Here is a 10,778-nt window from a genome sequence, read left to right on the forward strand (position 1 = left end):
AAGTACTAACGGCCGGCACACTGCCCTAACGGACGGTGCATGTGCGAGCCACGTGTTGGAGATTTACCGACTGTCAAATCATTGCCGAGTGTCGTGTGGATTTTTGCCAAGTGTCTTATTTGTGACACTCGGCAAAGTTGTTATTTGCCGAGTGTATTATTTATGCTGAGTGTCCGCCAGTATACACTCGACAAACGATGTCTTTGCCAAGTGCCCAACATAAAGCACTCGACAAAGATTTTACACTCGGTAACGTTCCTGTTTCCGCTAGTGATACCATCTTGTAAGTTCAGGGGATGAGAGCCAGCTTAAATCATTGTCATTCCAAATATAGTATTTCTTGAGTTAACCTTTTCATACGAAGCCAATACGAAAATGTAAGAGATATAGTATCCATTTATGGATCCGTTCCACATGAGTTGTGTAGGATCGAATCCCTGTAATCGCTATCAGAGGAGGGGTGAATGATAGCACAAATCCTCTGTGCCCCACGGCCCCACCTCATCTCCCACCACAGCCGGACCACCTCCACATCCGCACCTCAGCTACCGTGTTAACTCTGTGCCGTGGCACCTCCACACACGCAGCCTCCGTTGTGCCTCCTTGCGTGCAGCCTCCGCGCTGTTGCGCCTAGCTCATGTGTGGACCGCTGCACCTCCTCACCGCTACAGCACCATCCGCTGAGAGCAAGGGTCAACACTGCCCTCGTGCAACCGCCAGCTGCTACCCCTGTAGCCCACTGCCCGAGCAGACCCGGTCCCATGCTCGCTGGATCCGGTCGCAACTCATCGCTGCATCGCGTGCGCTCGCAGCAGATCCGGGCGAGCTCACAGCAGACTCGAGCAGGCCCATTTTATTGGGCCCTGTTGCGGCCATCCTAGCTGCCACACAGGCTTCTGGCGGCGGCACGGCAGGGTTGAGGGAGGAAAGGGTGGCGGCCCTCGGGCTGTGCGGTCCGCCAATGCTGCCTCTGAGAAGGAGCGATGTGGGGCTGATGTGGGGCTGTGGATGCAGTGGCCGCTTTAGTGTACAACTATAGTTGCATCCTTATGCTACTACTTTTGTAGATTGCTGTTGTTTACAGCTCTGTAAATGCTTTATTTCTGTGATTTCCTCTCATGATTGTTTTTTTAACTATTATTGTATCTCTTACATTTCCCTTTCAGTATATTATTTTTTCGTATATGCATAGCTGGGAGCCTGGGACATGTGCGGAGGTGCAGCAAGTACTACCTCCGTCCATAAATCTATAACATTTTCATTTTTTAAGTCCTAAATATGCAAGTCAGTACAAGTGCGAGTCTACACCGCAAATACAGATACCGTTTCCCTTTCCCAAAATTGTTTTAATGTAGGCGACCACACAACTTGCCCTCCACAACTTGCCATCCACACATGCTCCATATGCCTGCACCTAAATTACTGATTACTGAGATACGCACTCAATCACCTGATCAAATATAATCAAGTGTAGCTCGATCGCTAAGCCAGGCCGATGCACTCTATTTAAACCTAGCAAGGAACTTATAGCGAAGCAAACACATCTCGGAACACATAGACTACAACTAGAACGATACAGCCTGTGTGTGTGTGTGTGAGAGAGAGAGAGAGAATGGCTGCTGGTTCTCAGACTATCATAGCTCCCACAGATGCTGAGCTCCTGCAGGCGCAAGCCGACCTATGGCGCCACAGCCTCTACTACCTCACATCCATGGCGCTCAAGTGCGCTGTCGAGCTTCACATCCCAACTGCTATCCATAACCTTGGTGGGGCTACCTCGCTGCCAAACCTGGTAACCGCAATATCGCTTCCTCAGACTAAGCTTCCATTCCTCCGCCGGTTGATGCGGCTGCTTGTCACATCAGGCATCTTTGCATCTGAAAGAGATGCAGAGGTGGAGACCTACTGCCTCAACCCACTCTCCTGGCTCCTGGTAGAAGGTGTGGAAGCAGAAGACCACACCTACCAGAAATACTTTGTGCTCGCCACGGTCTCACGGCATTATGTTGAGGCTGGATTGTCTCTCGCTGACTGGTTCAAGAAGGATTTGCCTGCCTCACTACCATCGCCGTTCGAAGAATTACATGGTGTGCCACTCGTCCACGAGACTACAAAGCTCCTTGACGAAGAGCTTGACAGAATTGTCAATGAAGGTGTGGCTGCACATGACAATTTGACAATTGGAACCATTATTCGAGAGTGCAACGATCTCTTCAAGGGTGTTCAATCACTGACTGATTGCTGTGGTGGTGATGGCACGACTGTGAGGGCAATCGTCAAGGCATTCCCTGACATCAAGTGCACAGTGCTGGACCTTCCAAAGGTTATCGAGACTGCACCAGCTCATGATTCAGTAATCTATGTAGCGGGCGACATGTTCCACACCATCCCACCTGCTCAAGCTGTGATGCTCAAGGTATAAAATGATGGACAGCAAAAATAGGGGCTATTTCTTTCATGCTTCTATAGTTCTATACAAATAAAATCAAAATTCGAAAATAGAAATTTGTTTGTCAGATATAGACTCATCTTTTGCGTACATAATTATTTAACTGAGATGACATTAATTATCTTCTGCAGCTTGTACTGCACTTCTGGACCGATGAGGATTGTGTTAAGATCCTGGAGCAGTGCAGGAAGGCAATTCCTTCCAGAGAAGAGGGGGGGAAGGTGATTATCATAGAAATAGTCCTTGGCCCTTCTATGGGGCCAATAATGTACGAAGCCCAACTCCTTATGGACATGCTCATGATGGTGAATACCAGAGGCAGGCAGCGGGATGAAAATGACTGGCGCGACATCTTTATTAAAGCAGGATTCTCCGACTATAAGATTGTCAAGAAAATAGGAGCTCGTGGCATCATCGAAGTTTACCCGTAAGACTGCACACCCTTCAAAATATGTTCAATGTGTGGTTCACTATGGACATGACCATGTGCTGTGAGGAAAAAAATAAATGGAGAACCTCATTTCCTAGATAAAGTTTCAGCGATCTGAAAGCAGATGAGCTGTTCAGCTTTCTTGCATTGAGATCCATGTAGTTTCTGCTTGAAATGTACTAGAGTACTCTTCGTGGTTTCCAGTGTGCTATGTTGATTTGACTTCGACCATATATGTTTTATATGGTTGTTTGTTTATGTGTAAGTTATGTACAACCACAAGTTATCATACAATGTGTAATTTATTATGATATATCACTGCATAGTGTACCACTATATTTATGGTGCTGGTAAAAACAGGAAGCCCACCACGCTACTAAATTCTATATAAATGGATGGATAACTATTGAACAAGTCTCCCCTTCAACAGTATTTCTGTGAAAACGTGCCACGACAATTACTCAATCACTCTAGCGCGCATACCAATCCGGAAAGTCTTGCTCCCGAGTTGAAACCCTTACAAATCCCATGTCAAAATGCAACTCCTAACTCAATTTACACACGCAAAACCAATCTATCTGCCCTATAAATCCGGTTTGACTAGTTGTTCCCGAAGTCCTAACTCGCTCATCCGAACTCCAAATTGAACATTATATATATGCATCTTGATCACCTCGAATTTACATTTGATCACCTCGAATTTACATTTTGTCGAATTTACATTTTGAGCACTTTACCTCTGACCGGTAGAACTACCAATTTTAGTCCTCAACAATTTTAATGTCATTGGATCTGTACATAGAGAGTAATACATTCTCTGTTGTCAATCCAATCTGGAATTTGTGATTTTTTTTTCCTTTCCCTATATACACTCAACTACCCAATTCAGACAAAATGAACTCGGAGATTAAACTGTTCAGGCATGACAAAATTTCAAATCACGTTGACTTTTGATGTGCTGCAGATAGCACGGGTACGTGCCCTTTGTAATACTACCTACGGTCAGCAAAGCTGTATTTTTCAGACAAGCAGAATCAGCAGCAAACAATTAGCCTTTTTCCCTGTCTGAAACGTCAACTTTTATTGGCTGGGGGAGGCAGTAACATCTGTTGAGCGAATACCAATTTTTACATTCCAAATTGGATAAAGAAATGTATAACACCGTCACTGACACAAATTAACGATTATTTTGCAGTCTACAAAATTTTATTTTGACATGCATCATCGTGGTTGTACCAAATGTATTATTATGTATATTTTTCCTTCCAACTAGAATGACGTCACCAATAATTTCAATTGGATAAATTGGAAACATCATAAGATAAAATAATCTAGTGTTCCGTGCAAGAGTTTGATTGTATAGAAACAATGACCATTTCCGTGTACATGACTCAGTATTCTTTTTGAGAATACATTTTTGTCCTCCATCAAATGTCGACCTCCTTCAGACACTGCATTCATTGATTTTTAACCAATCTAACTCATAGACCTAATTAATGAAAGGTATTCCCAAGCATATCATTCTGACAGTGGTGTGTATTCAGTAGACTCGGCGGCCATGCCGGAGGCGGCGACGCGGCGGCGTTGGAGCTCCGCCGTGATCCAGACCAACAAGCAGCTCGTAGAGCATCTACGGCACACGCGTGACACAACTGGACTCTCAGACGACGTGCACAACTACCACAATGTGTTGCTCACTGACAGCGGCCTTACGAAAACGGAGGCGGCGGACAGAGTCAGAGAAGACGGTGGCTTGGAGGCTCTGTAGTGGATGAGGCTGGGCAAGAGCTATAGTGGGGCTTGTAGAGGATTTTAAGGTGAAGGTTTGGGGGGAGGGAATCGGAGAGCGGTGGTCGACGGTGGCGTTCTTCACCAATGACCGAGGAAGGCGGTAAAAATGGAGCGGTGGCAGTGGATGGATAAATCCAGCCACCGGGCTCGGTATTTATTCGAAAACTTACCATCCAAGCTCACGCCACCCCTGCTTGCATGCACGAAGCTGTCCTCATGGCTCACTGGCGCGTGGCACGGGTGAAACCACCTCGGCTCACCAGCGGCAAGCAGCTGTGTGCCAGCGCTACACTCCTCTGCTCCTTTCCATTTCCTTCCAATTCCACCCGATTCAATCTGATATTTTTCCGATTTTCCAATCGGAACTAAGCTGACTCCTTTAACCAAACTTGTAGATGAAACATCGAACATAAACTAATTGATTTGCATCCTAGCCTAGCCGATAGATCAACCAGTCTCTCGATTTGAAGTGCCATTCAGTTTTCAAAAGCTCCTTGATTCAGTTTTGTTAGCTAAGTTCCAAACAGTTTGAACTTACAAACTTTGAGGCCAAACCGGTCAAACCCTCTTGCACACGCCGCAGGCGTGACTCATCCCCGATTTTAAGGCCAAACCAGTCAAACCCTCTAGCATGCCCCGCAAGCCGTGACTCACCGATGTCAATGCATGTCCAGCCTCCGTCAAGCCTTTGACGCCTCAAGTCTTTCACTCTCGGCTCCCGAGCCACCTACTCGACTTGCCTCCGTCCTGCTTGACTCGACCGATGCTGTCTCCATCACCGTTCGTGTACTTTTGCTCTTCCGTGCACCATGTGGATCGCCCATGACTTCGCCCGGACTCCTCGGGTCCCTCAATCCAAGCCTACTCATGTCCACCCTTCATAGCCCTAGTACATCGGCATGAACCTTTCGCTTGACCTTCACCTCATGCCGTCGCATCCTACACCTGCACATCACAAGATAAGAGACACAACACACAACATATGGTTTACATAAACACCACAACACAACGCACACAACATAACACATCCGGTTATCCGTTAGCATAATCATGCACATATGAAATCTGAACTCAACCGGTAAAGCCTCAAATCATCTAGTCAATAATTCATCACAAATAGACCAAGGCACATCGTAACTTGGTCTCTCCAATCTTTGATATGTAACTGCTACATGTACATTATGCCTATCAATGCTTCATGGTCTATATCAATGCAATGCTTTTGTTTAGATATGTGAGCGCTTCATATGTTGTTAATAGAGTTTGTGGTAATCATGGTGATTAACTTAACTCTGCGGATGCTTTGATATATATGCGTGAGCGAAGTTGTTGAGTATCCCTATGTAGTGACAATATACAGGAGGGAAAGAGCCGAGTGAGCACATAATCATTGTTATAGCTAGTGAAGGTAGCACCTATTTGTGCAGTAGATGCATATTCATGTGAACCTAGGTCCTAGGGATGGAACTCTTATCTATCTTTGTTTGCCATCTTGTATCAACCTTTGCTTCTTGTTTAGTTTAGATTAGTTTTGTCTCTCTACACAACGCATATTACATGGTTTTGTTGGTAAGATTTGTATAAAGTGAGAGTTAGCAATCCATTTGTTCCACGAATTGATAAATCTTGGGGTAATACTCTAAGGGAAGAGCTACAACTGTTATGTGTGCTTGTGGTTCACCAATTGATGCACTAATTGCCGTCAACAATCTTTTCTAGTATCGTTGCCGGGGAACAAGTCAGTTTGCTGTGTTTGATCTTTGTATTGATTTTGCTAACGCGCTAATACTTAACTTTTGTGCAGAATATTTTTGTTTTTATTTTTCTTTTTACTGCCTAGATGAATCTATTTGTCACACCATTGGAAAACGAAGAAATGTCGCTAAGGGAATTAGCAATGCCATCATCAAAGGGTTTTGAGTTGCAAAAATCAGATTTGGAGCTTGCTACGACCCACTACGAGTTGAATCATGGAATCATAAAGTTGGTGGTGACAAACCCTTTTAGAGGATTGGAGGATGACAACCCATATAGGCACATGGAGCGGTTCACGATGATATGCAACATGGTGCATTAAGAAAGAGTTCTGGCTGCGTGGTTCAAGTGGAATATTTTTCCATACTATCTTGAAGGTGAAGCGTGAAGATGGTACACACTTGCATCTATTGAAGTGAAGGAAAAATGGGTCGAGCTCATGAAGGAATTCTGCATAGAATTTTTTCCCTTAATCAAGATCCAATGTTTAAGGAGGCAACTGATTTGTTTCAAGCAAGGAGAGGATGAAGGAATTGGTGAAGCCTGGAACCGATTCAATGGACTACTCAAGCAAGGCCCAAACTTGGGAATTTCTGGTGAAATGATGTTGCATTCATTTTATTTTTTACTAACCTCTCACTCTACCTAGTATGTAAGAGTGTGTGCAGGAGGTAATTTCATGGAGAAAACAACTAGAGAAGCTACACATATGTCACAAAGGATAACCGATGCAGAAGAGTGGAACGAGAATGGCAAAAACTCTACCAGGAGGAGGAAAATGACAAGAACTGCCTGGAGGCTTGATGAAATTTTTGAAAAAGATGAACCAAGGCTCAAGAAAAATGAACCGGTCACACTAAAAATCAAAGAACCACTTTCTGAGGTAAGAGAAGTCGTTACGCATATTAAAACTATTGAAACTAACATGAATGCAGGCCGTGGTTTTGAGAATGCAAGACCATTGGTGGAATTCGAACATCTTGATTGGATTTCAATTGATTTCGGCCATTTAAATAGCAACATATGACATAAGAAACACCGAAGCGAAGCTAGAAAAATTGATGATATATTTGATCAAGAGATGAGTAGGGAATCAATCCAGAAGCTGTTTGAAGAAGAAGAATTGGAGTCACTAGTGATAAAGACAATGAATAGAGGAGCTAATGAGATAGGAATGACTCCCAACTTGAAGACAACCGCAGAAATATTTCAAGATCTCTTCTTTAATAATTCTAGTGATATGGCTGAAGTTTCAGAGGATAAATTTCAGGAAATAAGATCATGCAATGTGAAGGTTTATAGCTTGTGTGCTATTGAAGCTGGAACACCAGAGAATTAGGATATGGCAGTTCTCAAAGATGAAGAAAATAGTGTGTTTGCAACAAATGATCTTGATGACATGAGGCACATGGAATATAATGAAGGCAATACAAAATAATTTGAAGATGAACATGTGGGTAAGATCCCAAATAATGAAGACTTCGAAGAAGAGGTGCCTGCTAATGTTGCTAATGGACTGCATATTCCACATGATGGAGAGCTGGAGGAATTGCAAGATAATGATGAACAACCACCTCCAATTGTTGATATCAATTTGCTTTCAACTCCAGTAAACGAACCAAAAATCACTCGATGAATAATCTCCAAGTTTAAGGTACACATTAAATTCTCAAGGTACTATTGGTTTTGATAATGATATCTTGAAATGCCTATGTTCAACCAATAGCATGAAAGATACATTAAATTCTATGCCTTGCAGCTATGTTTATCATGTTGATAGGCTAGAATTTCTTGAGAATGATAAAAAGGCTATGCTTTTCTTTGAACCTTAGTGCCTTCAGAACCTTTTCCTTCTAGAGATCTTAGTGCTGTGCAAGAAACATATGCTACATTTAAATGCACCATGATATTCTTTTGCAAATTAATTATGGTTGTTATTATTGATGCTTATGTTTACAATAAGTTATGGAAATCTCTATCTTGCTGCTGAAGCCCAAAAGTGGCAGCAATGCCGACCAGGCTGGACTAGCCGGTCATACCGGTCTCTATGGGCGGTCTGACCGGTCTGGTCGCTGTAGCCGGTCTACCACGTGACCACAAGTCCGACTCGTGATCCTAACCGGTTAGACCAGTCACCCCGAGTTCAAGACGAATTTTGGGGTCTTGGTCGAATTGGAGTTAAAACAGGACTTCCTTGCGGGAAAAGACCTCCCACCCTATAAATTTAAAGGGCTCTGTCCAATTGAGGGCAACCAACCCAATCGAAAACACTTTCATCTACTTTTTATCTTCAAACCCTAGCTTTTCCACCCCCTTCTTTCCTCCTTTGGCTCGACAGCGGTTGAGGACATTCGGAGGGGCCTGCTGATCTCGAAGCAACCCTAAGTTCGCCATGTTCGACGGGGTCCCTCCCAAGGTGGTGGACGTAGGTTTTTGCATTGCCCCTGTGCTGGACCAGCCTAACTGACCTGCCTGGCTGGTCTGACCGGCCAGGAGCAGGAGCTCTGATGAGATGACATCCTGATCTACGCGCGAGCTAGCACACTCATGTGTTGGCCAGAAAAAGCGCTGACACATTTTGGCGACTCCGCTGGGGAAGAAAGATCTAGTTTTCACAGTCTTATAGCTCCGACTGCCCCTGGGTTTCCACAATTCTGATGAGCTATCCCATGTCCACCTAGTAGGAAAATCACAATACGATAATTCACGAGCATTAGGACATTTACTATTTCCTACAAACCATTCAGTCAACATGGTCTTTTGCAAAAAAGGAGTAGCAAACAAAGATACAAAGTTAGCTCTAGTGGCATATGGCACCAAATTCATGCTAGGTAAATGAACTGCCAATCTCTCAACAGATGGAATCTTGTGGTGCAGTTCAAAACCAAAAATACGCCAATATGCTTCCTTATTGCATATATATCAATATTGGATATTGAGGGATATGGGTACCCTATGGGTCCCCACCGACCAGGATAATAGCTGGTCTTGACAAGTGAGCCCGCCCGACCAGAGCGTCCAAGCCAAGGACTTGATGATACTTGGAGCACAAGACAAGGAGGTTGGGTGATTCAAATTATCTAGGATATTGCGAGATATCTATTGTAATCCGACTCTGATCACCTTCCATGTAACAACCGAGTAGATTAGATTCAAACTGACTTGTAACCCTCGGGTAACCTCCCTGGTGGACTGCTAGGCTACTAAATCCGACAGTTGGTGCGCCAAGTAGGGGTGATTGTGAGATCCACCCCAACGAGCTCGATGGCATCCCACCCCGGCGTCATCTTCCCCGAAAGCATGAAGGACTTCCTCACCACCGGATCCATCTCCGCTTCGGAGCATGACGGTGGACTCTAACTCCGCTGCCTCCTCCACCGACTCAGCGTCCGCCGCTAGCTCAGCATCCATCAGATCTATTTCGACGGAGCGAAACCTCCACCCAAGAATCATCATGCCACTTGCCTAGCAGGTCAATGATCTCTCCCTCTTAGATAGGGTCCTGCACATCCTTGCTACAACCCACCGACCCATGCCCTCCATGTCGGGCATACTCCCCAAGCCTGCGAGTAGGCCTTGGACGGCCCACTAAGGGACGTACTCAGACAAGATCAAAACAAGGATAGGTGTATCCTTCTCGGACTAGTCTTGTATGTTTATGGAAAACTACTCGGGCCAATACCGAGTAGAACTCTATAATAGTACCCGACTAGGACTTAGACTTGTAACCTTGCCCTCCCGGGTATATAAGGCTGAGCAGGGACCCCCCTCAGAACAAATCCTATTCATCAATCTCCAAGATCAATACAAACCAACAGGGACCCCCCTCAGAACAACTCCTATTCATCAATCCCCAAGATCAATACAAACCAACACACAGGACGTAGGGTATTACGCGATCTAGCGGCCCGAACCTGTCTAAATCGTGTTCCTTGCGTCACCATTGATTCCTTGATTCTCGACGACCCTTACTACATAAAAGACCACCTAGGGTACCCCTAGGCGGGTTGCCGGTCTAAAACACCGACAGCTGGTGCGCCAGGTAGGGGAGCTCGTCGAGTTTCTCAGCACGAACTCAATGGCGAAAGTCATCATCAGGCCCGTCTTCTTCATTGAAGCCGGCGCCACCTTCGTTTTTGGATACTGGTTCTGCGTCGCCGAAGGCTCGGGATCGTTCCGGTGCCAGATCGTCGAGACTCAAGAGAAGAAACCAGAAAACCTGACCAGAAAAAATCAAGATTTCAAAGTCAACAAGTTCGAGTTCGACTACGCGTCGGATCCGACTTCCCCTCGGACTACTCCGTTTCCCCGCTCAGGGGTCGAGCGTAGCCGACCCCAGGACTCAGGGTCGGG

At 45.1% G+C, this 10,778-nt stretch overlaps 1 protein-coding gene across 1 annotated transcript; it reads left to right on the forward strand.

Annotated features, from left to right (window-relative positions):
• Nucleotides 1–1,513: 1,513 nt before the first annotated feature.
• On the forward strand, nucleotides 1,514–3,192 carry LOC117866255 (probable O-methyltransferase 2). Its single transcript, XM_034750417.2, has 2 exons — nucleotides 1,514–2,416; nucleotides 2,581–3,192. Exons 1-2 carry the CDS (start codon nucleotides 1,613–1,615, stop codon nucleotides 2,878–2,880), a joined length of 1,104 nt encoding a protein of 367 aa, XP_034606308.1. The 5' UTR covers nucleotides 1,514–1,612; the 3' UTR covers nucleotides 2,881–3,192.
• The last annotated feature ends 7,586 nt before the right edge of the window (nucleotides 3,193–10,778 follow it).

The sequence above is a fragment of the Setaria viridis genome, chromosome 8, assembly GCF_005286985.2.
Source record: "Setaria viridis chromosome 8, Setaria_viridis_v4.0, whole genome shotgun sequence".
NCBI lineage: Eukaryota > Viridiplantae > Streptophyta > Magnoliopsida > Poales > Poaceae > Setaria > Setaria viridis.